The following is a 26268-nucleotide window of genomic DNA, read 5'->3' as shown; positions in this document are numbered from 1 at the left end:
ATAATATTAGTTTAAATAAAATAACAGCAACATTCTTTTGGGTACTCAGAACACTTTACTAAGTGAAGTGAGGGTCAGTAATGTCTTAAGGGATGAGTGAGGAGTTTATACCCAATAATCTCATAAAAGTGTTTATTTTTGTTTTGCCTAAATCACGATCTAACCATGTGAGTATCTCTCACATGGTAAGAGTTTTATATTGCTTTTATTTATTATACTTATTTTGTGGGGAAATGGAGATTCCTATCATAGGGTTTCTGACCTTCTGGACTTTGCTGATTATATCCATGTGTTGTAACATAAAAATATGTCTCCATCTCCTTTATTCCTTGGAGTTGGTGCTATATGCAAATTAGCAGCAGTCAAACTGTTCTAATTATAAGACACTTATATTCTTAAAAACTATGGACAGGCACAGTGGCATTTATTTATTATCTCAGCTACTTGGGAGGATGAGGCAGGAAGACTGGAGGTTCAAGACAAGCCTGGCCTGTCTCAAAATGAGAAATAAATTTACAAAAAGCACCTGAGAAGTAACTCAGTGATGAAGCACCCCTGGGCTCAATCCCCAGTACAGAAAAATAAATAATTGAGGACCCCAAAATGTTTATTCATGTGTGTTACTATTATTTCAAATACTAAGCATTAAAACAGGGATTTCTTAAAAAATTACTAATTCATATTGAACATGTAGAAAATGTCAACAAGGTATTCATGTTTGATACTAGAACTTCATCAGTCTGTTTTTCAAGAAAAAGGATGTTGCAGGAAAAGGTAAATTATAATTCGTTGTTGCAATTGTTTTTATTTTTCTCAAGAGAACCACTGTATACAAATTACCCATTGATTCATGCCGACAATTAAAACAAAAGGGTTAAGATTCATTTTATTTGCCATTATGTTTCATCAAATTCAAGGGCACATTTAAGTGAAAGTGTCTTTTTTTGCTTCTTCCAAGTATATGGTTATAAGGACACAGGCTAATGTCTCTACCTTCATTTAACACTGAAGCATCAGGACATTTAACCAGTATTTCTTGAGCCCTGTCACTCAAAATATCAACACAGTAAAAGGAACAAATAACATTTTACTCTAATACTTAGCATTAAAACTTCAACCCACTCTGAAAGGGCCTTGAATACCCAAGAGTATGTTATCAAAATCAGAGGATGAAACTGCCAGCCCACAATTACAGTGAACCAGGAGAGCTTCCCAGTCCTACCACACAGAGGCAGCTGGAAGGAAAGTCCATTCAGCTACTGTTCCTGAGAGCCTTGCTGAACATTTGACCTACAATATTAACTCCAGATTCTAAGCCATTACTTCTAATCTGGGTTTAAATTCTTTCTTTGCCTTCAGCAACTTCATGCTCACCAATACTTCCAATTGTTAACCCTAACCCACCCAATTCATACTTATTAATCTGTATTATATATTACTAGATACACAGGTATCAAAATGTGTATGCCCACAAGAACTACTTCTTGCTGCTTGATCCAAAAGGTACTGCTGATATTCATTTTCCTTCAACATCCAAGGCCATAACATTTGCAACACTGTGTAACAGCATAATCTGTATCACAGGGTTGCATTCATTCTCTTGAGTTTCTCAGAATGGGATATCTGGGAGAGGGTGGGGAAAGTTCAAACTTCACCTGCCCTGGAGATAGAGCTGGCCTGCTAATGGGAAGCAGGTAACAGCTGTGCTGATTCCCAAGCATTGCCAGGAAGATTCTCCTCCCCCTGATGGGAATCTCTTGAATCCATGCCAAGCCCTACCATGAGCCCTGCCTGCACACACATTTCACCCCCTCCTTTCAATGCCCCTCCCTCAGATCCTCTTATAAAAGTCCAGCCTTCCCTGCCCTGACAAAGCATTCCAGTTTCCTGCAAGACAGGTAAGTGGGAGCTGAAAGGAACTGAGGCTGAAAGAAGCTGAGGCTGAGCCCTGCAGGGGTTTGACCTCACACATCACTAGAGGGTGGAGGGAGTCCCAGGCCTCAGAGAACATAGGAGTTCAGAGACTAAGCAAAGGCTGGCCAGGGAGCTCTCAGGAAGAACAGAGAATACAGATTTCCCAGTTCATGCCAGGTCCATGGAAGGGCATGGATAGCACTCAGATCAACACATCTGGACAGGATTAGACCAAAAAAAAAAAAAAAAAGGCAAGACACAGTGGGGTCTCTGCATGTCTTCTGCCTGAGCACATTTCCTACAATGAGCTGATTGTCTCCTCACTCACAGACATGATGCTGACTCCCATGGCCCTGCCCAGCATGTCCTGGATGCTGCTTTCCTGCCTCATGCTCCTGTCTCAGGTGCAAGGTAAGATTTCTCTGCCTCTAGCCCAGGGATTTCTGTGAGCATTGAGATCCAGGAAGAGGAAGGCTCCTTTATGGGGGAAGGTGAGGTGTGCCCACACTCTGGGAAATTGCCTGCTGTCCCTCCATCACCCTCCCTTGCATCAGTTAACAGTGGTGGGAGGCCAGAGTATGCATCCTCAATGGAATGAGGTGGCTCCCTGCTTTGTCAGAAATTTCTAATTTATGTGAGTGGGTTAAAGAGGGAAAGTGGGAAAGGGCCATAATGCAGTGTAAGGAACAATGAAAGATTAGAAAACCCAGTGTGGGAACTGTCAGCTCAGGCTGGGAGGAGTCGTGGACTATTGAGTAAGGGGAAAGGGTAAAATGAGAGGTGGTGCTGCCCAACATGGCTGGGCCTTGTGAGAATGCTGATTCCTGAAAGCATGAGCAGAGCTGAGAGGTGGTGAGGATTGTGGTTTCCCTCCCAGAAGGAGACCTCATAGACATTCCCTACGTTACCCTCCCCACCCCAATCTCCATTCTTCATTTGATCCCATCCCTCTGTATCTCCCTCTACCCAGGTGAAGACACTCAGGAGGAACAGGCCTCTCCACGCATCAGGTGTCCCAAAGGCTCCAAGGCCTATGCCTCCTACTGCTATGCCTTATTTACCACACCAAAATCCTGGATAGATGCAGATGTGAGTGCTGAATGGGTGACAGGGGAAAGGCCACATGTATCCCAGGGGCAGGATCTCCAACTTCCACAGTTCCTGGGACGAGAATGAACACCCTTGCCAATGCTATTTATCCCACCAAACTCTTCCCTGTTTTTCTCTAGCGAGATCTCAGGCTCCCTCTTATTTTCTTGCTTCCCAACCATGCAGTTGGCCTGCCAGAAGCGGTCTGAAGGACACCTTGCGTCTGTGCTCAGTGGGGCTGAAGCCTCCTTTGTGTCCTCCTTGGTCAAGAGCGTTGCGAACAGCTACTCATATGTCTGGATTGGGCTCCATGATCCCACGCTTGTGAGTTCAATACTCTTTTTGGTTACATCTCAAGTGGCTATTGTCACCCAGGCCTTCTCTCTATGCCTGCCCAGGAGGAACCTGAGGGGACTTAGAGCTCAGATTCTGGGTGATATTTCGAGCAAAGGGAAATCCTTGAGGCCATGTTAAGACCTAAGTTATGTGGGGTTCCCTAGATAATCCGATGATGTTCACGTGCCCCTTGTCAGCTTTTATACTATGCTCTTGTGAGGCTTTGGAAATTTTCAGGGAGTCTGAGCATACTATTCTAAGGGATCACTACCTGAAGGTAAGAGACATATTTTCTCTTTTAAGAATAGATATTATCTTTGAGTTTCAGAATCTATTCACAAAAATGTCACCAATTGCGTTAAGCTATTTCCTCGCTGATTTTGAGTGGTTCCAAAGTTCTTGGGATAATTGTCTAGGATTTCCCTGTAGGAATGAGAAATTTGGTGGGAAACATTCCTTTAGAGCCTTCTGTGTATCCTGTGGAGAAGGCCAAACTCCATGAAGCTGTGAGGGGAATCAGAAGTTCCAGCTAGGGGGTCATGCAAGCAGAGCTCTAATCTCTACCCTTCCCCCCAACACACACACATACCTACCTGGTTCCATCCTGTGCTCTGTAGGGACAAGAACCCAATGGTGCTGGATGGGAGTGGAGCAGCACTGATGTGCTGAATTACGCAAACTGGGAGAGGAATCCTTCCACTGCTTCAGACCGTGGTTATTGTGGGGGCGTGTCACGAAACTCAGGTAAGCCTCAGAGAAGCCACTTCTGCCCAGCCTTTTCTTCCTCTCCTCCCCTTTCCTGAGCCTGACATTCAAGGAATCCCCCCTGAGTTAGGAAATGCAATGTTGGTCTGACTTCTCCAATCACTTCTCATCTCTTTTCTCCAAATCTCCTTCCTCTGGAGTTGGACACTGGTAAAAATGGCTAGACAAGAACCATTATCTTTATAAGATCCACTAGTTCCATTCACTTTACTTCTTCTTCCTCTGCAGGATTTCTGAGGTGGAGAGACTACAGCTGTGATAGAGTGTTACCCTATGTCTGCAAGTTCAAGGGCTAAGGCAGGTGGAAATCAGCAGCCTGTGTTTCTCATGATGCTCACTATGCACAAGGGAGCAAGTACAAAGGCCTACCCTAAAAAGACATATTCACCCAACATTCCCAATGCTGACCAGTTTGTCCTGATCTTTCTTCCTCTTGCCTCATTCTAACCCTCATATCAGGCTCTTCTATGTATTTCATGAACAGAGACCTCAGAATGAAGTAATAAAAATTTTAACTTATACTTGTGTGATTTTGTGACTATTTTTTTAGTAAATCCCTGAGGATGTTGGGAGAGAGTTTTGGGGGAAGGGAAATTTCCCCTTCTCAATTTCACTCAGGTCTAAGGGAGAATGTTTAATGTTTCATCCCCACCAGTATAGTGTGATGGGAGCGTAGGAGTGTTTGTGGAAGATTATGTGTGGACAGATGATGACACTGCTTTCCCACACATCCAGGACCCATTCATTCTCCCAGCCCATGTCACTGATGGTGTAACGTAACCACCCTAAAGATGCTCTAATTTTGTTTATTACAATACTTCTTGGAAAGTTACAGTAGCCACAAGGCTGAATAGGACTTTCAGCACTTGTGTCCTCATAGAAATACCCATTTGAAAAAAAAATCACTAACAAGAACATGTCTTTGCAAGAGTAAAGGAGTCTGGGGAGAAATTTCAGTGTATTGGTGTAACAAGAAATAATGAGAGGTGTATAGAAGATGGTAAGAAAGACAGTTTTACATGTTAATGTTAGCCTTTCCCTAACCCCAGGCTGTACAGAATGGAGGGGCTTATCACGTGTACAGTGGAAGGAGAATGAAATGTATATCTAGATACACTGCTGGACTCCCATAGCAGACTCACCCAGTTAAGTTCAGTCCTGGGCAGTCCACTATAGTCCCTCCATGTTGGTATTCTTGAATTGAGTCCTCAGGCCCACCCTGTCACACTAGCTAGTTTGGTCTTCTTTTCCACAGGCGGCCCCAAGTTCTAGGAAGTCCCTCTGTTGTATAAAGCTGTAGGGTGACCCCCTCAGGCTCAAGTCTAGCCCAGCAGACTTAGTCTCCAGTTATACAGTGGTATCAATCTTTCCTGTACAGCTTTGGACTCCAGACCAACCTGCCAGAATTGGCTCAAAATCAGGCCAGTCCCTGAAACTCCAGATGCCAGACAAGCCCCACAGACTCAATCTTCATGCCCGTCCCATCTCCAGACTTGACCACAAGTCACTTATATTATTAGGAAAATGTGAATTAAAACCATAATGTGACATCACCTTATACCTGTTAGAATGAAAGATAAATGTTCTCCTTCAGGTACTGCTGTAATAGTTCTTTCCCAACTAATCTGAGAAAACCGTTCAGGTTGTACTGTGAGTAAGAAACTGTGGTGGGAAGGTAAACCATTATGCAAAACATTTCTAAAAGGCATTGGAAATAGAACTACCAGATAATTCAGCAATCCCACTGTGGGTAAATATCCAAAGAAACTGAAATTATTATGTTGAATAAAAGCATTTCTCCAACTTCCATTTTCATTGTAGCATTGTTCATAACAGCCAAAATATGGATTCCATCTACATATCCATCAGTGTAGCAACAGAATATTATTCAGTTTTTAGAAGGGAGAAAATCCTGTCATTTGTGACAACATAAATAAACATGGAGGACACTATAGTAAGTGAAATAATCTAGGCACAGAGTCAAAAATACTGCATGATCTCATTTATACACAATATTGGAAATATACTGAGTGGTCTTAAAATATAAAGATGTGTATGGGATCATACAACTGAAAAAATCCAGCAGTGAGGTAGCCCTCAAACCTCATTCACTCAGGGCTCATTTGCCATTTCATTGGGTTTCTCTTGGGTATTGGGAGAAGGTATGACTTGGTATCATACTTGAACAGGATTAAAGGGCTTATAAGATGCTTTAAGCCTTTTTAATTTTCTGGTAATTCTCAAACACCAAATTATTCCTATCAGAAGAATCAAGGTACAGACATAAACAGAGAGGGATGGCACCTCTCACCCGTCAGTCTCCAGTCAGCAATCAGCCACTATCCGTCAGTTTACAGTTAACACTTGGCATCTACAAAATATAATTTTTCAAGTTTTCCTCACATTTTTTTTCAATTTTCTTTGCCAATTTACATTATCTGTGCTCCTTAGTTTCTTTTTGTCCAAATAACTGTAAGTAAGCCATTCACAGACACCTTCTGAAAGTAACCATCCAACCTTAATGACACCTAAAGTTTGGCGACATGGTTTTCTGATTGAAAGCTGGAGAGGTTTTGTAATTTCAGAAAGTACATGGAAGAAGATTTATATGATAAATAAAATTAAAAAAAATCCTTAGGAGAGAGAATTAGGAGCACCTGGAAGAATTTGTGATATTGTGGGTTATTAAATATTTTGAAAATGTTTCTAAGTCAGATTTATACTAGATCTGATCTCAGTGCTCTTTCAAGGATGAATTCAACATCCTAATATTTAATTTACCTAGAACTATGATAAGAGTTTTGGTATTCTGGGTCTATAAGCCAAGTGGCTGTTAAGTGATTCCTTAATAATGCAGAGGATCTATAACCAGTTCTTTGTTGCCATCCATTTTTGTCTTCTGACTCTCTTAAAAGGAAAAGTGAAAGAAAAAAGAAAGACTAGGATTATGAGCATTTAAAGTCATTTATTTAAAGGACTATTTATTTTTAGCTTTTCTAAAATGAAAACGGAAGATAGTAGAGACCTTCGCAAACTAGATACACTTAAAATATTGTGGTACAACTATTGAATTGAATTTGGTGGAACCATTAGAAATGACACTAGAAAATGTTTGTATTTGTTAAAGTAGAAAAGGTTGATGTGGGAAAGGATGAAATTGAGGCAGTAAAGGACCTCTTTGCCTAGCCCCTTACTCATAGTTCAACTTGAATGGTTTTCTCAGATTAGATGGGAAAGAACTATTACAGCAGTATCTGAGGGAGAACAGAAATAAAAGCATAGCAAATGAGCAATGAAGCTGTCGCAAGGGGGCAAAATTGCGACATATGCAGTCGAGGGGAGAAATAAAGAATGTCCGTGTGCTTCTGCCCCTTTCAATGCTTTATTTACTCAAATTACTCAATACAGTTTCTCTCTATAGGTTCTTAATCAAGAAAACGACAATCCTGAATGCTAGGCACTGCAATAGACATAATCAATTCACAGCAAACAATTCTAGATTAATTCTAAGCACTGCAAAACACACTTAATCATAACAGGCTAATGACAGACATTCCCTCTGCGTGCTAACTTCAAAGGTCTTAAGTCTTAGGCTTTGAGTCCAGTAGATGTACACTCACTCAGACTGCAATGATCAGGTCCGGAAACAAGGCAGGCTTGTCCTGGTGTGGAGTGGATGACCGGTTGAGGAGGGGGTCATATGGAGGAGTTGTGGCTCTCACCAAGGTCCAGATGAGGCGATAGAGTTTGAGAGCAGTGAGGATCACGTAGAGGCTCAGGAACGATGACAAGTGATGGGATGTCAGGTCCTCATCAGGCTCTCCAGCTCGAGTGTATCCTTGTTTCGGCTGGCTGAATCCCTGTTCATTTGTTCTATAATTTATACTAAATTTGGGTTTTTTGACCCCCCCTTTCAATCCTTATCAGCTACCACTGGATTTCTCAGTGATATCATTTACTTTAGGGTCAGGGTGGTCTCCACCCTGATCTTCTTGCCTTTCCCTCTTATCAGGCGGGGACAGCCTGCCAGTGGCTTCACTCTCTTTTTATCAGGGTGAGGGGAAGTAACTTGTTTGAGGCCATACTGGAGGGCTCTGTGGATATGCCTGGTGAAACTGCAGGTCTTTTAAAATGAAGTTTTTAAAATGGAGTTGCTTAGGCTCAGGCCTAAGGCCATCCTAACAGAAGCCCAGGACACTGAGAAGAGACTCAGGTGGGTGGGCTCAGAGAGATGCCTGGCAAGAGGAGGTGCTCCTCCAGTCAGGGGCTGGGACTGCCCACATAAGACAGCCTTCCATGAGTAGAACAAACTTTTCTTCAGGCAAAGGTGAAATTTTACTGTTTTTGGAGTGCTCCCAGGTGCCCAGCTCCTATGTCCTTGGGACAAAAATGTCTCCCAGGAGAGAACATAGAGGAAGGATGAAGTGGCCCAGAGAGGGATACAAGAGATCTGCCTGGGAATAACAAAGTCATCTGGGGAGAGAATCACAGAAGAGAAAAATAGTAGATGGTCCATCACATCTTCTGATTCCCCAAAAGGAAAAAAAAATGGTCAGCGCTTGTCTATTTAGAACTAATGGTGGCAGACAAGGACATAAAAGATGACAAGAACTCTTTCAATTGAACTTCAATATGACTTCATTTAAACATTATATACCTGAATGAGATGTGAAATTACAACTGGCATGCAAGAGGCCCTGGATTCAATCCCTAGTTCTGGGGAACAAAAGGATTATCATGGGGATTCTTAAACTCCTTTTAATTTGTCTAATCCTTCATGGGCATTCATTCTTCAGTTCCATCATTTTAAAGATTTTCAAATAGTCAGCATCTCCCTGCTGCCAACTTCCCACAGATACTTCCCCAGACCATTAGACCCCTACAAATCAGGGTCTAATTAGACCCCCTTTCCAGAAATCATAGGCTCAGCAGTGGAGTGCTTGCCTAGCTCACATGAGGCCCTGAGTTCTAGCCTCAGCATCACAATAAACAAAGATCTTAGACAATCTCAAGTGGAAAAGCCCTTTTGGTTTATTGAGGGAGAAAAAGAACAGTAAGAGCTGAGAGACAATTTTCCATGTGTCTCCCATATTCCTTCACTTATTTCAAGCAGGGTCACTGATGTTTTTGTTCTAGATTCTTTTAAAAATGTTTGTGGAGAGATTTTTGAAAACAGAGATAGCACCTTCCCCCAAGCAAAGGACAGGACTGTGTGTAGTCCTGAAAGAGAAAGATAATGTTTCCCTGCAGAGTGAAGACAGACGTCATGCTTTCTCCCCAGTATAATAAAGGTGCCTCCCTTTCAGGCAAAAAGATAGGCTTGCTCATTGCCTACTGTAAGTGGTCTAAGTTCTCCCATCTCTGAGAGCACGATTACAGGGGATGTTCCTCCCCTATAATGTAACCAGATGTGAAGGCATCTGTCTACATGACTCTCATTGGACTTGAGGATACATTAAACAAAGGTGAATGTGCTGCTTTTCATGCTACTCAGAGTCCTGTAAATCATAAAGTCCTTTGTCTTTAGTCAACATCAGCAGGTTGATTTAGTGTGCAAGGAAGGTAAAATCTCAGGGCCTTCTTAGTATTCAACATGAAATAATTTTCTCTTGCAACACATTGGAAGAAAGTAATCTTAAATAAAGGGATTGAGTCACATTTCTTAATTTCTATTGCTCTTCCCATTGTACTTTCCTTCTAGAAAAAATGCATATTTCTTGTTTTTAACCTGTATCTGCCAGCCATGAAGATCTGGCCTATTTCTCAGCTCACTTCTCCTATGGAACACTTAGCCATGTCCAACAATGCCTTTCCTTTACGGTGTAGCAACTATATGTGCTACCAACTTCACCTTGATGTGATGACTAGTCCTGCATGGGACCAAGGAGAGTCTTATTATTCTTCCCTTAGGGAGAGCTGAGCTTTTCAAGAAACTTTCTCAAATGGGCAGTGGGATCTTAAGACAAATATTCTACAAAAACACATATAAAATGCTCTGTAGTTCAAGATGACTATAGATTGGGGAATCTTGAAAGCTTAAGAAAATAAGCTTTAGGAGAAAACAAACCAGAGCATCATAAAAATTGGGGAATAGATTATCTGATTTAATTAACCTATCGTCAGGAATACTTAAAGGAAGAAATTTTAGAATTTTTCTATTTTTTAAGAGTTTTTCTACATTTCTAAAGACATAACATTTTTTTTCAAGTGCTGATTGTTAAATATTTGAAATCATTTAACATTTTTGGTTGAAAGACACTGTTCAAACTGACTATCTTACTTGTATCTCAGATCCTCTCAGAGGTACTAAAGTTCTAGAGTGTCTGCAAGATTCTAACAGAACTTTGAATGTTCAGTGCTGCTGACATCATAATCTGTGTTCATGTAAAAGAAGAGAGGATAAGGCTGAGAGTTCATTGAGTGACTAGCAGTTGCTCAAGTAAGATTGAGAAGACAGGTACCGACCATAGCAGAATAGAGGAGGTCACTTTCTGGCTGATCTGGGGTGATAAGCCAAGAAAGTAGGTAAGTAGCTTCTCAGTAAGGTGAGTGGGGAGAAAAAATATAGTGTACTTAGTGGGGGAACTTTACTAGGAATTAATACTAACATTTAAAGTAGATTAGGGACTCAGGAGGGTTGGGTATAATAGAATAAGAAACCACCTGCCTTGGTGCCACCACTGCCAGCACCTGCCAGAGCAGTTCCCTCATGGGCAAAGTTGATGGATAGCAGAGTAAAGGGAACCTGAATTTTTAGGAGGTCTGTGATGTGTCTTGGTATGAAAAGATCAGAGATCAAAGATATGACCAGGACCCAGAGAGTGTGTGGTACAATACTCTCATTCAGAAAAGAAACCATGTCTCTCCAAGCTGCCCCACAGAGAGCAGAGACAGTAGCCCTATTACAGTCTCCATGGGAACCAGAAGCTGTGGGTGCCAAGTCCTGGCAAACTTGAGCTCCATCTGAAAAACAGGCCTATCAAAGTCACATCTAGAGTGTGCCTAAGAAAGAGACCTGGAGAGGGTTTTATACAGGGGAACATGGGTGGTGAAAACCCACTTGGCTCCCCATACCCTCTTGAGACCAGTGACTTGCAGGTCTGTTTGGGAGGGGTCAAGCCTGACTGGGAATTCAAAAGGGTGGGGTCTGGAATAAATGAGTTTGGGGACTAAATAAGAGAGTCCAGGAAAAGCGAGCCCCAGGGGTAATGGAGGGGGGAGGCAAAGGATTGGCCCCTCTGCCATAGGAGTGGAACCAAAGGGATATTCCTAGGGTTTAGTCTTCCAGAATGGACCACAGCTGTAAGGCCCTGGAGGTACACTGATTCAAAGTTTCAGATCAATCATCATTCAACAAAAACCTGAGTAAATCTGGGCCTAAACCCCACCTTATGGAGCTCCAACTACAGGCACTTCTCTCACAGAACACTACAGTGACCCCTCCCCCCCCAGGGTGGAGCAGACATCATAATCCAGCCCACTCTAAGATGGCCGACTTGAGAGGAAACTCAAAAATGGGAAGGACTTGACAGCCTACAGCCAAAACTCTTGTACATACTCCATATCTCAATAAGAAATGGAAAGATATTTGGGAATAGACAATGGACAGACATTCTCATTGACAATTTTTGACCACTGCAATGGAAAAAATTCCTTAATGTCTCATCCAGAACCTTGTGAGCTGAATGGTTTATGGATATTTATACAAATACATATTTATCTTTTTTCCTCATTTCTAGCATTTTTTGAAGGCAGTTATTTTTGTATGGCTTAGTCTTTTGAGGGGCCAGTATGATTAGTATATTTTGGTTTTGTAGGGTTTTTTCTCTCACTTAGCTGTTTCCCTTGATTCTCTTTTTTACTAACAGCTAAATTCTAATTCTCTCTCTCTCTCTCTCTCTCTCTCTCTCTCTCTCTCTCTCTCTCTCTCTCCTTTAATATTTTTTTTACTTCTGTATTCTCTCCTCCTCCTTCATATTCCTCACATCCTACATTTCTTCTGTTTACTTTTCAAAACTGTAACCATGGGCAACAGCTGATTACATCATTTATGTTTATTATGACAACATCATACATATCATAGTAGGAATTATTTGGTTTGATGCTATATCTCATTTGCCTTGGTGGTTAATATTTGTCTCCCCCTAAATTGTGAGGTACTGGGAAACTTCAGAGATACTCTAAGTTCAGAGTAGAAACTTCACTGCCTTAGATCCATACTTTTAGGTGGGTAGACACACAAATAACATGAAAAAGCCAGAAGACTTATTGTCCCAAATAAACCAAAATATCTTAGTATCAGAACCCACCAACAACCCAGTTGAAGAAATGTGAGAGAAGGAGTTTAGAAAGTTACTAGTCAAACTGATCTGCTAGGTAAAAGATCATGTAAGGAGTGAAATTCGAAAATATAGGAAGCAAAAAATCAATAAGAGATTCTAAAAATATATAAAATGAAAACCCTCAAGATGAAGGCATCAATAAACCAAATTAAAAATTTAATGGGGAAGTATCACTAATAGACTAGAACAATTGAGTTTCAGGCAACAAAGACAAAATATATAACCTTGAAAATAAAATTGATTGTGGAGAAAAGATGTTAAGAGACCATGAAGAGAATTTAAAGAAATATAGGATAACACAAAAAGACCAAATATAAGAAAAGACCAAATATAGATGAAGACTAAGAAATGCAATTCAAAGAATGAACAATCTTTTCAATGAAATAATATCAATAAATTTGCCAAATATTAAGAATAAAATGGAACATCAAATATAGGAGGCTTACATGATCTCAAATATACAAAACTACAAAGAACCACACAAGAAAAAATTACAGGTCATATTTGGAGGAAAACCAATCTGGATTTCAGCTGATTTCTCAACCTAGACCCTCAAAGCTAGGAGGTTTTAGAACAACGTATACCAAACTCTGAAACAAAATGGATGGAGACCAAGAATACTATACCCAACAAAATTAAGCTTTAGATTCGATGATGAAATAAAAATCTTCCACAATAAACAAAGTTAAAAGAATTCACAACTAGAAAGCCTGCACTAAAATCATACTCAATATTTTATGAATAGAGAGAAAAAAAACTAAAAACCAGCAAAGGGAAGGAACTACACTAGAAGAATAATCACTATCAAAGAAAACTAATTTGAATTACAAACTAGAAATAAATCAAAATGGTAATAAAACCATTTCTCAATAATAACATTGAATGTAAATGATTGATTACAAATAGACTAGAAGATTGGATTAAAAAACAAGACCCAACAATATGTTGCCTCCAAGAGACTCAACTTTATAGGTAAAGACATCCACAGACTGAAGGTAAAAGAATGGGGAAAAAATACAAAAGAATATTACTGGGTGAATTTAACATGCCTCTAACATTACTTGGTAGATTTTCCAAAGAAAAACTAAACAAGCTATAGAACCAAAAATACAATTAATAATTTAGACTTAGCAGATAATTATAGACTATTTCATCCATCAATAACTGAATACACTTTCTGCTCAGCAGTACGTGGATTATTTTCTAAAATAGACCAGGATTATTTTCTAAAATCTTAGGCCAGAAAGCAACTCTTACCAAATAGAATGCAGGTACTGTCTATTTTTTTTTTTGTATTTTATGAGATCATAATGGAATGAAATTAAAGACATACCCACATAAATAGTTATCTAGGGGCTGGGATTGTGGCTCAGTGGTAGAGCTCTCATCTAGCATGGGTGAGGCCCTGGGTTTGATCCTCAGCACCACATAAAAATAAACAAAATAAAGGTATTGTGTCCAATTATTTCTAAAAAATAAATAACTATATTTATTTTTATAATAAATTATAAATTTATAAATTTATTTATTTTTTAAATTTATTTTTAAATAGTTATCTCATACTAGACAAAGGCACCATAAATATACATTGGAGAAAAAATAATCTTTTCAACAAATGGTGCTGGGAAAACAGGAAATCCATATATAGTAGATGGAAATTGAATCCCTATATTGTACCCTGCACAAAACTCACATACAAAACCATGTTGAAAAGATAGCGCACCATGATCAAGTGAATTTCATCCCAGGGATGCAAGGTTGTTTCAACATATGAAAGTCAATATATGTAATTCACCGCATCAATAGATTTAAAGGCGAAAATAACATGATTATCTCAATATATCCAGAAAAAGCACTTGACAAAATATAGCACCCATTCATGTTCAAAACACTAGTAAAACTAGGCATAGTAGAAATATACCTCAAACTTATAAAAGCTATGTATGTTAAACCCAAGGCCAATATCATTGCAAATGGAGAGAAACTGAAAGCATTCCCTCTAAAAACTAGAACAAGTCAGGGATTTTTCACCACTTCTATTCAACATAATCCTTGAAACTCTAATCAGATCAATTAGGATCCTAATTAGCAAAAGATGTACTCCATGTATGGTATAAATATGTCAAAATATACTGCCATAAATATCTAAAATAACAAAATTTTAAAAAAAGAAGGTTGCTGAAAGCAGGCAATAAAATGTAGGCAGGGAAAAAAATGATGAGAAAAAATAAGAAACAAAACATATCTCTGCTCTATAATTCTACCTGTCCTTCCAGACTCTGAATAATGAAACATATCAAATCAAGAGGTATATACCACAGAGAGAAGGGCAGTCAAGGCTTAGATAATGATTCCATACTGAGAAGGGTAGAGGCTTCTCAAGAGAGGCCTTACTCAGCTAGCCAGTCTCTGAGAGTCGGAGATGGGGAGATATCATTCATCTCATGGATGTAGTCAAGCTAAGCAACATAAAATCCAGTCATGTCCAATTCAGTGCACTAGAAACTGAAAGAAAATCAAAAATACTCCAGCAACATAAGACTTATGTCTTATGTTTCACATAAGATGTGAAAATGCTTGGTATGAGAATCTTCCTAGGAACCATTCTTAGACTAGAAGCGTAGAATTTTTCATAGCTCTTTAGCATGGAAATGTGGGTTTTCATTCAGCTTCTGTCAAGAATAAGGATTAGCAGGAATAACTTGAAAAATCTGTATTTACTCAAAAGATATCAAAAGAAGGGGTCATAAGTTCCAAGTCCTTGAAACTGATGGTTGGATGAAGAAGAGGAGAATTAGTTAAAAGGACATGCAATGCCACAGAAGAAAATTTTCAGGTCTCAAGTCCTTTAGACTCTTTGGCAAAGGAATTCTTGAAGATGCAATTGAAGTCACTAATCAGTTGATTTGGTCTCAATAAAAATGGAGATTTTGAGGATATTTTTATGGTGGAACTATCTAATTACATGAACCCTTTAAAATCTGAGAATTTTCTTTGACTGGTGGCACAAAGGGAAGTCATAAAATTTAAAAGTAGCAAAATGATTCATGGTCCCATTAATGGTTCAGAAGAATGGAGATGGCCTTTTGCCAAAAGGCCAACAGCCAGTGAGGAAATGGGAACCTCAATGTTGTCACTGTACAACTGAAAGAAACTGAGTTTAGTCAACAACCTGCATGAGAGTGAAAATTTGAAACACAGCAAAGTTACAAACTAATTCACTAGCTTTCCAGGGGAAGAAGCATATGAGACATAGCCTGGACCTCCTGTGAGTCATAATTACCCTCTCTAAGGACCCAAGGACTAGATAATGCTAAAATCTTAATAAATTTTAAGCCATCTTCTGGTATATCTGAAGCCTATCTCAGTCCATGCTTAAGGAAAACTTTGTGGAGAAGAGTTCCCAGGTCTGAACTTGCTTTCTTATAAAAATGGTAAAAATATTAAAGTTTAAAATAACCAATAGGAAATTTTTGCAGATGTCAGAATCTGAGGGCAGGTCTAATTAGGGAGATTCTATGAAAGTACTTTGATGACCTGGTGCAGATAAAAAAAGACTTTGATTGATCTTAAAGTGTACTTAACAGAAGAACAGCATGAGTTTTCTAGCTGCTTGTGAGATGTCAATGTTCAACTGATTGCATGGTTTTGAGAGTGCAGGAAGATAACAGTGCTATACAAGCAGAAGGCTTGTCAGGAAACTGACATGGCAGAAGGGATGACAAAACAGGGCCTGAGCAGGAATCTGCAAGTGGGAGATATTCAGAGACAAGAGAGAGAAGAACACAATGTTAAAAAGAAAGCAAGGAAAAAAGTAGAGTAAAAAAAAAACTAGAAAAGAGTTGTGTTTCGCCACCTTTTCTTTCACAGTATGATGCTGGACAAGTCAAACATGTACTTGATTTTTAAACTACTTTACCCACTTCCTCATCAAGAATGCTCTTGTCCTACTGCCTCCCCTGTCCCTGGCTCCTGCAGACTGGCCTCTCCAGGCTCACACACTCTTGTTCCCTCTTCCTGCTGCTCTCCCCCTCTCATTAGCCCTTGTGATTTCCAGGGCCATGGGAACTGGGCATCTGGTTGCTTCTAGGGAAGGAGAAAGCCTGCCTTTGATTTAGAACATTTGCCAACCTCTTTATGGGAAGGGGGACCTCATCTGTAACCATTCCCAGAGTACACCAGAAAGGAGGGTACTCATGATGCCAGGAAGTGTGACATGGCCCTATGTAGGCACTGTGACACTCCTTGTCCCTTTATTTGCTCATAATGTGGCTCTTTCCTCAGATCCTGCTCTAAAGGACCTATCATTGACTGGCCTGATCTCACAATTCAGACGCAGCCAACAGGTAAATGAGGTCTTCTAAAACAGCCTGCTCCACTTAACATCTTGGGGAAGATAAAAGGGTGTTTTTTTGTACAAAAACCTAAAGTTCTAGAAGTACTGAATCAGCATTAGCCACAGTCAGAGCTGTCTTTCAGTTACTTGGTCTGTATAATGCATAAACTCTTAAGAGAAGTATTTGAAGGTATGGGTATCTCAGGGGGTCTTCTTGCTTTCAGGAATTCGGGGGCGGGGGGAGGTGGTATTTGAAAAAGATAATAGGTGCTTTGGATCTCCATTTCTAGAACCCTCTTTCCTGTTTTCTTTAATAGAGATTGTAGATTTGCTCCTGAAGTAGGAGACTCTCTGCTTCTCAATATGGCTCAGACCAGCTCATGCTTGATGCTGATCACATGCCTGATGTTCCTGTCTCTGAGCCAAGGTAAGCTTTCATGCCCATGCCCACTACAACTAGGACCTTATGTCTCTCCCAGCTCCCCAGTCACCCACTACCTGGGAAAGATGGAGTCAACATAAGAGGTTATTTATCAATGATCATTATTGCTGCTTTAACCCCATTCAGGCACTCTTACCTTGTTAGGGAGTTTGAGAAGAATTTAGATTTACCTTTTGCATGACCACTGCAGCTGGAATTAGTTCATCTGATTGGCGGGGCCAGGGAGGTCTATGTGCAAAGAGGGGTCATTAACATGATCGAGAACAGACAGGAGACTTGTGTAAGGAAAGCCAAAAGAGAGGCTTGATAAGTAGAAGCCAGAGCCCCAGAAAAGAAGGGGGAAAATTGGAACAACTATCATCAGCCAGTTCCTTGAGAGGTCTTGTCTTAAGGAAATTAAGCCTGATAAAGAAGGAGCTAGGATGCAAGAGGAGAGAAGTAGGCAGCTACTCTGTGCCTGCAGCACTGTATGTTCATATTCTTATAAAGGAACCTCAAAAGCTCCGACCCTCACCTTCCAGTCTTTGCCCTGCCTTTGTTAATCTCCTTTAATTGCCTCCTTTTTTCCAGGTCAGGATTATGAGGAACACCACCCCATTCACCATATCAGCTGCCCAGAAGGCACCCATTCATATGGCTCCCACTGCTACTACTTTTATGAAGACCGTTTGACCTGGATTGAAGCAGATGTATGTGAGGAGAGAAAGTAGGAGGGGGATGCACACAAATTTAGAGGCATTTGCTGTTTTCTGGTGCTCTTGGTGGCTTCAGTGAGATATAAGACTGATCACTTACTCACCTGATAACTCATCTGAAATATTCCCTTCTGCATTGTCCTACCACCTTGTACCTTCCCAGTACAGGGCTGCGGGTGGTCAGTGACAGCATCATCAGGAACCCTTTCTGTATTGTCCTTTTTCTGCCACATCCCTTGGGAGGAGGACCCAGTATACTGCTCAAATCTTGCTCTTCCATTGAGTACTCCATTTCCTCTCCCCTCTATCCCCTGCAGCTCTTCTGTCAGAACACACATGCAGGCCACCTGGTATCTGTGCTCACCCAGTCCGAGGGCAACTTCGTGGCCTCAATGATTAAGGAGAGTGGTACTACAGACTCCAGTGTGTGGATTGGCCTCCATGACCCCAAAAAGGTCAGTCTGCAACTGATTTTTTTCTCCTAATGATCACGTTTGAGAGGGAATGGGCAGAACTAAGTCGGACAACTCAAGAACCAGCTTGTATAATTTCCTTAAAAAAATCAACCTCTGTCAGGCTCCTAAAATGCATGAGGAGTTTTGGAAACCATTGGAAATAGCTGAGATTCGATTTCCTGGGTGTTCCAGGCATTCATGGATTTTGTCATTCTCTTACCTACTTTGTTATTATTTGTTTTAAAACAGAGCCCTTTCAGACTATATGGATAAAAAGACTAGTAGAAGAGAATCTATGACTGGCATTTGGGGAATCTGGTGTTACACTAAACAAGATAGCAATGGTGAATTTATCCCAAATTATGAGAGTTGTAGGAAGGAAATATCAGGAACCGCTTTCTGTAACCTTTATGGAGCTCTATGAAATTCAGAACACTTGTTATTTGTAGAGGCAAGGGGAGAAGTTGGACATTCCAAGAAAGGATAAGCTTAGAGCTAGGGCAGAGGAAAGGATTCGATATTGAGGAGGAGGACATATTGAGGAGATATATGACAGTTTTATTTTGTCATATATCTTGGCCCATTTCTGAGAGTCCACACATGGTAGGTATTTCTATATCTTTCTGAGTTACTTCTGAATTATCTGGTCTTTTCCCACTAGATCCACCTTTGGCACTGGAGCAGTGGGTCCCTGTATACCTACAAAGCCTGGGCCCCTGGATCCCCAAACATTGCTAACCGTGGCTACTGTGTAAGCGTGACTGCAAAATCAGGTAAGAGGCAGAGAATCCACACATTGGTTGTCGTCCTCTTCTGCTGCTTAGCTCTGGGAAAAGACCTGGGATTGTGGGGATAAAGGAAGCAGAGCTCCTCATCCAGGAAATGGAATCATCCTTCCCCTTGGTTCCTTCTCCTGAGTCCTAGAGTCAGGAAAGGAGTTGGGTGGGTTACACTTTTTCTGATTCTCCCAGGTTAACTCTTCTCATTGGTTTTACAGGATTCAAGCTATGGAAGGATACCAATTGTGAGGCTCATATGTCCTTTGTTTGCAAGTTTAACAGCTAAAGTTCCTGAAATTACCATAAAGTCAAAAATTAAACAAGACCCATCCAAACAATATCCCCTGTTCCCTGCTGAATTTGTTCCCCTCACCTTCAGTACCTTTCCCTACCCCAGTCTGTGAATCCCTGCAAGAATAAAAATATGTTTCTTCCCATTGTGCTGTCTTCTGCATTGACTATGTCCACTGCCAATGCTTGGGTGGTTGTGATGGAGATGACTGTAAGACACTAGAGCATGCTCGTGCTAGTGCCTTGACACTTTTAGAGCTCCACCCAAATAGTGTAAATGTTGGTTTATGAACTGGCTCTGGCCTTATTTATAATGAAGTAAACAAAATATACAGGATAATTAATTATGTCTTTAAAAATCCTATATCCAAATACAATCAAATTCTGAAGGTACTGAGGGTTAAGTTTTTTTAAAATTAATTTGTTGGGGCACAACTCAGCCCCAAACACAAACTTTATCAATGATACCATTAAGTGTGATTTTATTTTAAAAGTCCCATAAAAGGGCATGGATTGTGTCAATCTGGATTATAAAACCAAAAGAAATGAGATCCAACATATATATGTATCCACAGGAGACATGATTTATATTCAAAGAAACAAAACAAATAGTTTGAAAGAAAGAAAAATACATATCATGTAAACAGCAACCATGAGAACATTGTGTCTTTATCAGTATTTGGCATATTAGAATCAAAACAAAGTTTGCTGGAGAAAGAGCACTTTATTATGATTAAATGTTTAGTACTTCAGAAAGATACAATAATTTTATATATTTATATAAAATTAAACATATCTCAATAATAGAGTCCCAAAATACATGAGACTGATCTGAAATAAATGAATGGAAAATAGGTTATTCGATAATAGTAATTGGAAATTTCAATATACTGCAATCAATAATAGAACACATAGAAAAAACAGAAGCAAAACATTTGAAAATACCATTCTAAATTAACTAGACAGCAAATTCATCAAAATCCTTTACCCAACATCAGCTAAATACATATTCTCAAGAAAGCAAGCAATATTCTCTAGGATGAACCATATGCTAGAAATGAAAATTTATTTAAAGGGCATCTGGCAAACTACTTCATTATATCAGAAAGAATAAATTTTTAAAAATTGATTTTTTAAAATAAGGGCAAATCTTGTATGCCAAAAAATACAAAGCATTATATGAAATTAGAGAATTTCTAAATAAATGGAAAGTTATCTCATGGATCAGAAGACCTGATATAAAGGTAGAAGCACTCCCTAAATTGATCTATAAATGAATCAGTCCTCTTCAAAGTTCCAGCTGCCCCTTTGCAGAAATTGACAAGTTTACATTAATATTCACATGAAAGTTTAGAACAGCTAAACTAATACTCAACCCAAACAGCCAAAACAATCTTTTTTTTTAATTGGTTGTTCAAAACATTACAAAGCTCATGACATATCATCTTTCATACATTTGATTCAAGTGGGTTATGAACTCCCATTTTTGCCCCCAATACAAGTTGCAGAATCACATCGGTTACACATCCACATTTTCACATAATACCATATTAATGACTATTGTATTCTGCTGCCTTTCCTATCCCCTATTTATCCCCCCTCCCCTTCCCTCTCATCTTCCCTCTCTACCCCATCTGCTGTTGTTTAATTCTCTCCCTTGTTTTTTTTCTTCCCTTTCCCCTCACAAACTCTTATATGTAATTTTGTGTAACAATGAGGATCTCCTTCCATTTCCATACAGTTTCCCTTCTCTCTCCCTTTCTCTCCCCCCACTCATCTCTGTTTAATGTTAATCTTTTCCTCATGCTCTTCTTCCCTGTTCTTTTCTTAGTTGCTCTCTTTATATCAAAGAAGACATTTGGCATTTGTTTTTTAAGGATTGGCTAGCTTCACTTAGCATAATCTGTTCTAATGCCATCCATTTCCCTGCAAAATCCATGATTTTGTAGTTTTTTAGTGCTGCGTAATACTCCATTGTGTATAAATGCCACATTTTTTTTTATCCATTCATCTATTGAAGGGCATCTAGGTTGATTCCAGAGTCTAGCTATTGTGAATTGTGCTGCTATGATCATTGATGTGGCAGTATCCCTATAGTATGCTCTTTTAAGGTCCTCAGGGAATAGACCGAGAAGGGCGCAAATAGTGATATTTTAAGTTCTTCTTTTCCTATTTTTATGCCTTTAATTTCTTTTGTCTGTCTAATTGCTCTGGCTAGTATTTCAAGGACTTAAATTAAATAGAAGTGGTGAGAGAGGGCATCCCTGTCTTGTTCCAGATTTTAGCGGGAATGCCTTCAGTTTTTCTCCATTTAGAATGATGTTAGCCTGAGGTTTAGCATATATAGCTTTTACAATGTTGAGGTAAGTTCCTGTTATCCCTAGTTTTTCTAGTGTTTTGAACATAAAGGGATGCTGTACTTTGTCGAATGCTTTTTCTCAATCTATCGAGATGATCATATGGTTCTTATCTTTAAGTCTATTGATTTGGTGAATAACATTTATTGATTTCCATATATTGAACCAACCTTGCATCCCAGGGATGAATCCTACTTGATCATGGTGCACAATTTTTTGGATATGCTTTTGTATTCGATTCGCCAGGATTTTATTGAGAATTTTTGCATCTATGTTCATTAGAGATATTGGTCTGTAGTTTTCTTTCTTTGAAGTGTCTTTGTCTGGTTTGGGGATCAGGGTGATGTTGGCCTCATAGAATGAATTTGGAAGAGCTCCTTCTTTTTCTATTTCTTGAAATAGCTTGAAAAGGATTGGTATTAATTCTTCTTTGAAGGTTTTGTAAAACTCCGCTGTATACCCATCCAGTCCAGGGCTTTTTTTGGTTGGTAGTCTTTTGATGGCTTCTTCTATTTCTTCCTTTTGTTATTGGTCTGTTTAAATTGTGTGTGTCTTCCTGACTCAATCTGGGCAGATCATATGACTTAAGAAATTTATCGATATCTTCACTGTCTTCTATTTTATTAGAATATAGGGTTTCAAAATACTTTCTAATTATCTTCTGTATTTCTGTAGTGTCTGTTGTGATATTGCCTTTTTCATCCCATATTTTAGTAATTTGAGTTCTCTCTCTTCTTCTCTTCGTTAGCATGGCTAAGGGTCTGTCGATCTTATTTATTTTTTCAGAGAACCAACTTTTAGTTTTATCAATTTTTTCAATGGTTTTTTTTGTTTCAATTTCGTTGATTTCCGCTCTGATTTTAATTATTTCTTGTCTTCTGCTATATTTGCTGTTGTTTTGCTCTTCCTTTTCTAGGGTTTTGAGATGTAGTGTGAGTTCATTTATTTGTTGGTTTTTTCTTTTTTTGAGGAATGAGCTCCAGGAAATGAATTTCCCTCTTAAAACTGCTTTCATTGTTTCCCATAGATTCCGGTATGTTGTGTCTGTATTGTCGTTTATCTCTAAGAATTTTTTGATTTCCTCCTTTATGTCTTCTGTAACCCATTGATCATTCAGTAATATATTGTTTATTTTCCATGTGATGCAGGATTTTTCCTTCCTTCTTTTATCATTGATTTCCAGTTTCATTCCATTATGATCAGATATGGTGCATGGTATTATCTCCACACCTTTACATTTACTAAGAGTTGCCCTATGGCATAATATATGATCTATCTTTGAGTAAGATCCATGTGCTGCTGAGAAGAACGTGTATCCACTTGATGATGGTTGATATATTCTATATATGTCGGTTAAGTCTAGGTTATCGATTGTGTCATTGAGTTCTATAGTTTCTTTATTCAGCTTTTGTCTGGAGGATCTGTCTAATGGCGAGAACGGTGTGTTGAAGTCACCCATTATTATTGTGTTGTGGTCTATTTGACTCTTGAACTTGAGAAGAGTTTGTTTTATGAACGTTGCCGCACCATTGTTTGGTGCATACAAATTGATAATTGTTATGTCTTGTTGGTGGATGGTTCCTTTTAACAGGATATAGTGTCCTTCTTTATCTCTTTTGATTAACTTAGGTTTGAAGTTGATTTTATTTGATATGAGTATGGCCACTCCTGCTTGCTTCCGAGGGCCATGTGAGTGGTATGATTTTTCCCAACCTTTCACCTTTAGCCTGTGTATGTCTTTTTGTATCATATGAGTCTCCTGAAGGCAGCATATTGTTGGATTTGTTTTTTTGATCCAGGTTACTAGCTTGTGTCTCTTGATTGGTGAGTTTAGTCGATTAACATTTAAGGTTACAATTGAAATATGGTTTGTACTTCCAGTCATGTTTATTTATTTATTTATTTTAGTTTGGCTAGTTTTTACTTTTTAGTTGTTTTCCTCCCCCTTTACTGATACCTCCCGCTGTTAGTTTTGGGCACTATTTTTCCATTCCTCTTCTTGTAGAATTTTGCCCAAAATGCTTTGCAGTGCTGGTTTTCTGACTGCGAATTCTTTTAGCTTTTGTTTATCATGAAAGATTTTAATTTCATTGTCAAATCTGAAGCTTAATTTTGCTGGATACAGTATTCTTGGTTGGAATCCATTATTTTTCAGTGTTTGAAATACATTGTTCCAGGATCTTCTCGCTTTCAAAGTCTGTGATGAAAAATCAGCCGTTAACCTAATTGGTTTACCCCTGAATGTAATCTGCCTCCTTTCTCTCGTAGCTTTTAATATTCTCTCCTTGTTCTGTATGTTGGCTATCTTCATAATTATATGTCTTGGAGTTGGTCTATTACGATTTTGGATGTTTGGGGTCCTGTAGGCTTCCAGGATTTGGCAATCCATTCCATCTTTCATCTCTGGGAAGTTTTCTAGGATTATTTCATTTAATAAGTTGTCCATTCCTTTGGTTTGAACCTCTGTGCCTTCTTCTATCCCAATGACTCTCAAATTTGGTTTTTTGATGAGGTCCCATATCTCTTGGATAGATTGCTCGTGAGATTTAAGCATCTTTTCTGTGTTGACTATATTCTTTTCAAGTTGATAAACTTTGTCTTCATTATCTGATGTACTGACTTCTACTTGGTCTAGTCTATTTGTAATATTCTCGTTAGCGTTTTTAATCTGGTTCATGGTTTCTTGCATTTTTAAAATTACTGTTCGTTTTTTTTTTTTTTTAAGATCTCTATCCCCTGGTAAAGTTCGGTCTTTGCAGTTTGAATTTGTTTGTTTAGTTCGTTTTCAAAATATACTTTCAATGCTTGGACTTGCTGTCTCATGTCTTCTCTAATATTCCATTCCATCTGAGTTAGGTATGCCTTGATTTCCTTCCCTGTCCATGTTTCTGATGCTTCTAGGTCCTCCTGTAGATTTAAGTTGTCCTGCATTATCTGTACTCCTTTTTTCCCTTGTTTTTTCATGTTGTTCACGTTACTTTCCAGCTCTGTTTGACTGCTTTGTAAATGCTTTCTCCTATACATTTGTTTTGGCTTTGTATATCTCTGTTGTCTCTCCTTTGTGGTGGGAGTTTATGCCTAGAGATGTTGGGCTTTATTGTACTTTAGAGCTGGTTCATTCAATTTATAAAGGGCTTCCGGATTTTGTATGCATATAGTGATTTGTTGTTTGTTCTTAGGACTTTAGGTTAGGTGCTATGAAGGTATAAGGGTTAGTATGTCTTGGCTACTTTAGAAGATTGCTCTATAGAAGGGGGATACTAACCGTCAATTGGATCAGGGTGTTGGTAGTAGCTAGGTATTTAGGAGCACTATAGACGGCCTCGAAACATTCACCTATTTGCATTTAGACAGTTACACAAAATGTAGGACGTAATGCTTGGGATGAAAGTTGGGGGGAAGGGGAAGGAAGGTGCTCTTGAAAAGAAAGAAGGAGAGGGAGATAGATAGCATAGAGGAGAATGGACAGAACAATAAAACTTGGAAGGGGAAAGAAAGAGGGGAAAAGGGAGAGAAAAAATAAAATAAGAAATAAAATTAGGTCTTAGCGATTCATTTTCTTCTCTTCCCGTAGGCAAAGCTGTGCCCTCCGGGCTGAGTTTTGCCCTCAATGTGTCGACAGTCTCTCAATCCTGTTGGTCCAGAGCCATTTCACTTCTACGGCCCCTCCTCCCCTTCCTCCTGCCAGCCAGCCAGGTCCTGCTCACGAGAGGCGGTTCCCCAGGGATCTGGTTACACTTTCAGCCCCACCGCGTGCCCTATTTCTCGAACGACTGAGCACTCTCTCTGTCATTCATCTAAGCCCCAGTGCTGTGGAGCTGTGGTCTGGGAGTCAATAGTTTAATTTTTCTGGACCCCTTTGGTGGGCACACCCTCGGAAGCTGGAGGCTAAGACCTTTGGTGTCGCCGCTGGTGGTAATGGGAGTTGGGGGTCGAGGATCCCCTCTGCTTCCCTCAGCCCCTACAATCACGACCACTCCGCTGGCGGTAGGAGGAGTTGGGGGTCTGGAGTGTCCTCTTTTCCCCTCCGCCCCTACCGTCATGCCCTCTCAGTGGCGGTTGGGGGAGTTGGGGGTGGGGAGTCTTCTCTGCTTCCCTCCGCCCCTACAGTCACGCCCACGTCATTGGCATTAGGGGGAGTTGGGGGTCGGGAGTCCCTTGGCCCTTACAGTCACGCCCAAGGAGAGATTTTTGGTTTCCTGGTTGTTTGTATCTGATGTGGGTGGGAGTCACACACCTGATAAAGAAGATTCTTCTGGGAAGGAATCTCGTTGGCCGAACTTTGGTGACTTCCCCTCTTTGCTATGGCGGGCCCCTGGCTCCTTGCCGGAGTGTCCGAAAGGAGGGGTGGAACTGGCTTGTCTCTGGTCTGACTCAATCTCTGGTTTTAGTTCCCCGTTCGCAATTTCATAAAGGCTTGGTTAGATTCCCTTCATGTCGCCTCCTGAGCCGGGCGGGCGGGGCCGT

At 39.8% G+C, this 26268-nt stretch overlaps 2 protein-coding genes across 3 annotated transcripts; both read left to right on the top strand.

The window, feature by feature from the left end:
- The first annotated feature begins 2246 nt into the window (after positions 1-2246).
- Positions 2247-4400, top strand: LOC114099511 (regenerating islet-derived protein 3-gamma-like). Of its 2 annotated transcripts, XM_027943843.2 has the most exons (5): positions 2247-2325; positions 2885-3003; positions 3190-3327; positions 3957-4083; positions 4333-4400. In XM_027943843.2, the coding sequence occupies exons 1-5, from the start codon at positions 2247-2249 to the stop codon at positions 4398-4400; spliced, it is 531 nt and encodes a 176-aa protein (XP_027799644.2). The 2 variants fall into 2 exon arrangements, with proteins under 2 accessions (XP_027799644.2, XP_027799645.2); XM_027943844.2 differs by lacking the exon at positions 3190-3327 and having other exon boundaries at positions 2250-2325.
- Positions 4401-16696: 12296 nt separating this feature from the next.
- LOC114099505 (lithostathine-1-like) lies at positions 16697-19591 on the top strand. The gene is made up of 6 exons (XM_027943833.3): positions 16697-16792; positions 17100-17209; positions 17795-17913; positions 18237-18374; positions 19036-19147; positions 19372-19591. Exons 2-6 carry the CDS (start codon positions 17146-17148, stop codon positions 19437-19439), a joined length of 501 nt encoding a protein of 166 aa, XP_027799634.2. The 5' UTR covers positions 16697-16792; positions 17100-17145; the 3' UTR covers positions 19440-19591.
- The last annotated feature ends 6677 nt before the right edge of the window (positions 19592-26268 follow it).

The sequence above is a fragment of the Marmota flaviventris genome, chromosome 14 (genome assembly GCF_047511675.1).
Source record: "Marmota flaviventris isolate mMarFla1 chromosome 14, mMarFla1.hap1, whole genome shotgun sequence".
NCBI classification, from domain to species: domain Eukaryota; kingdom Metazoa; phylum Chordata; class Mammalia; order Rodentia; family Sciuridae; genus Marmota; species Marmota flaviventris.
The sequence above is the reverse complement of the archived record's forward strand: the minus strand, read 5'-3'. Positions and strand labels throughout refer to the sequence as shown.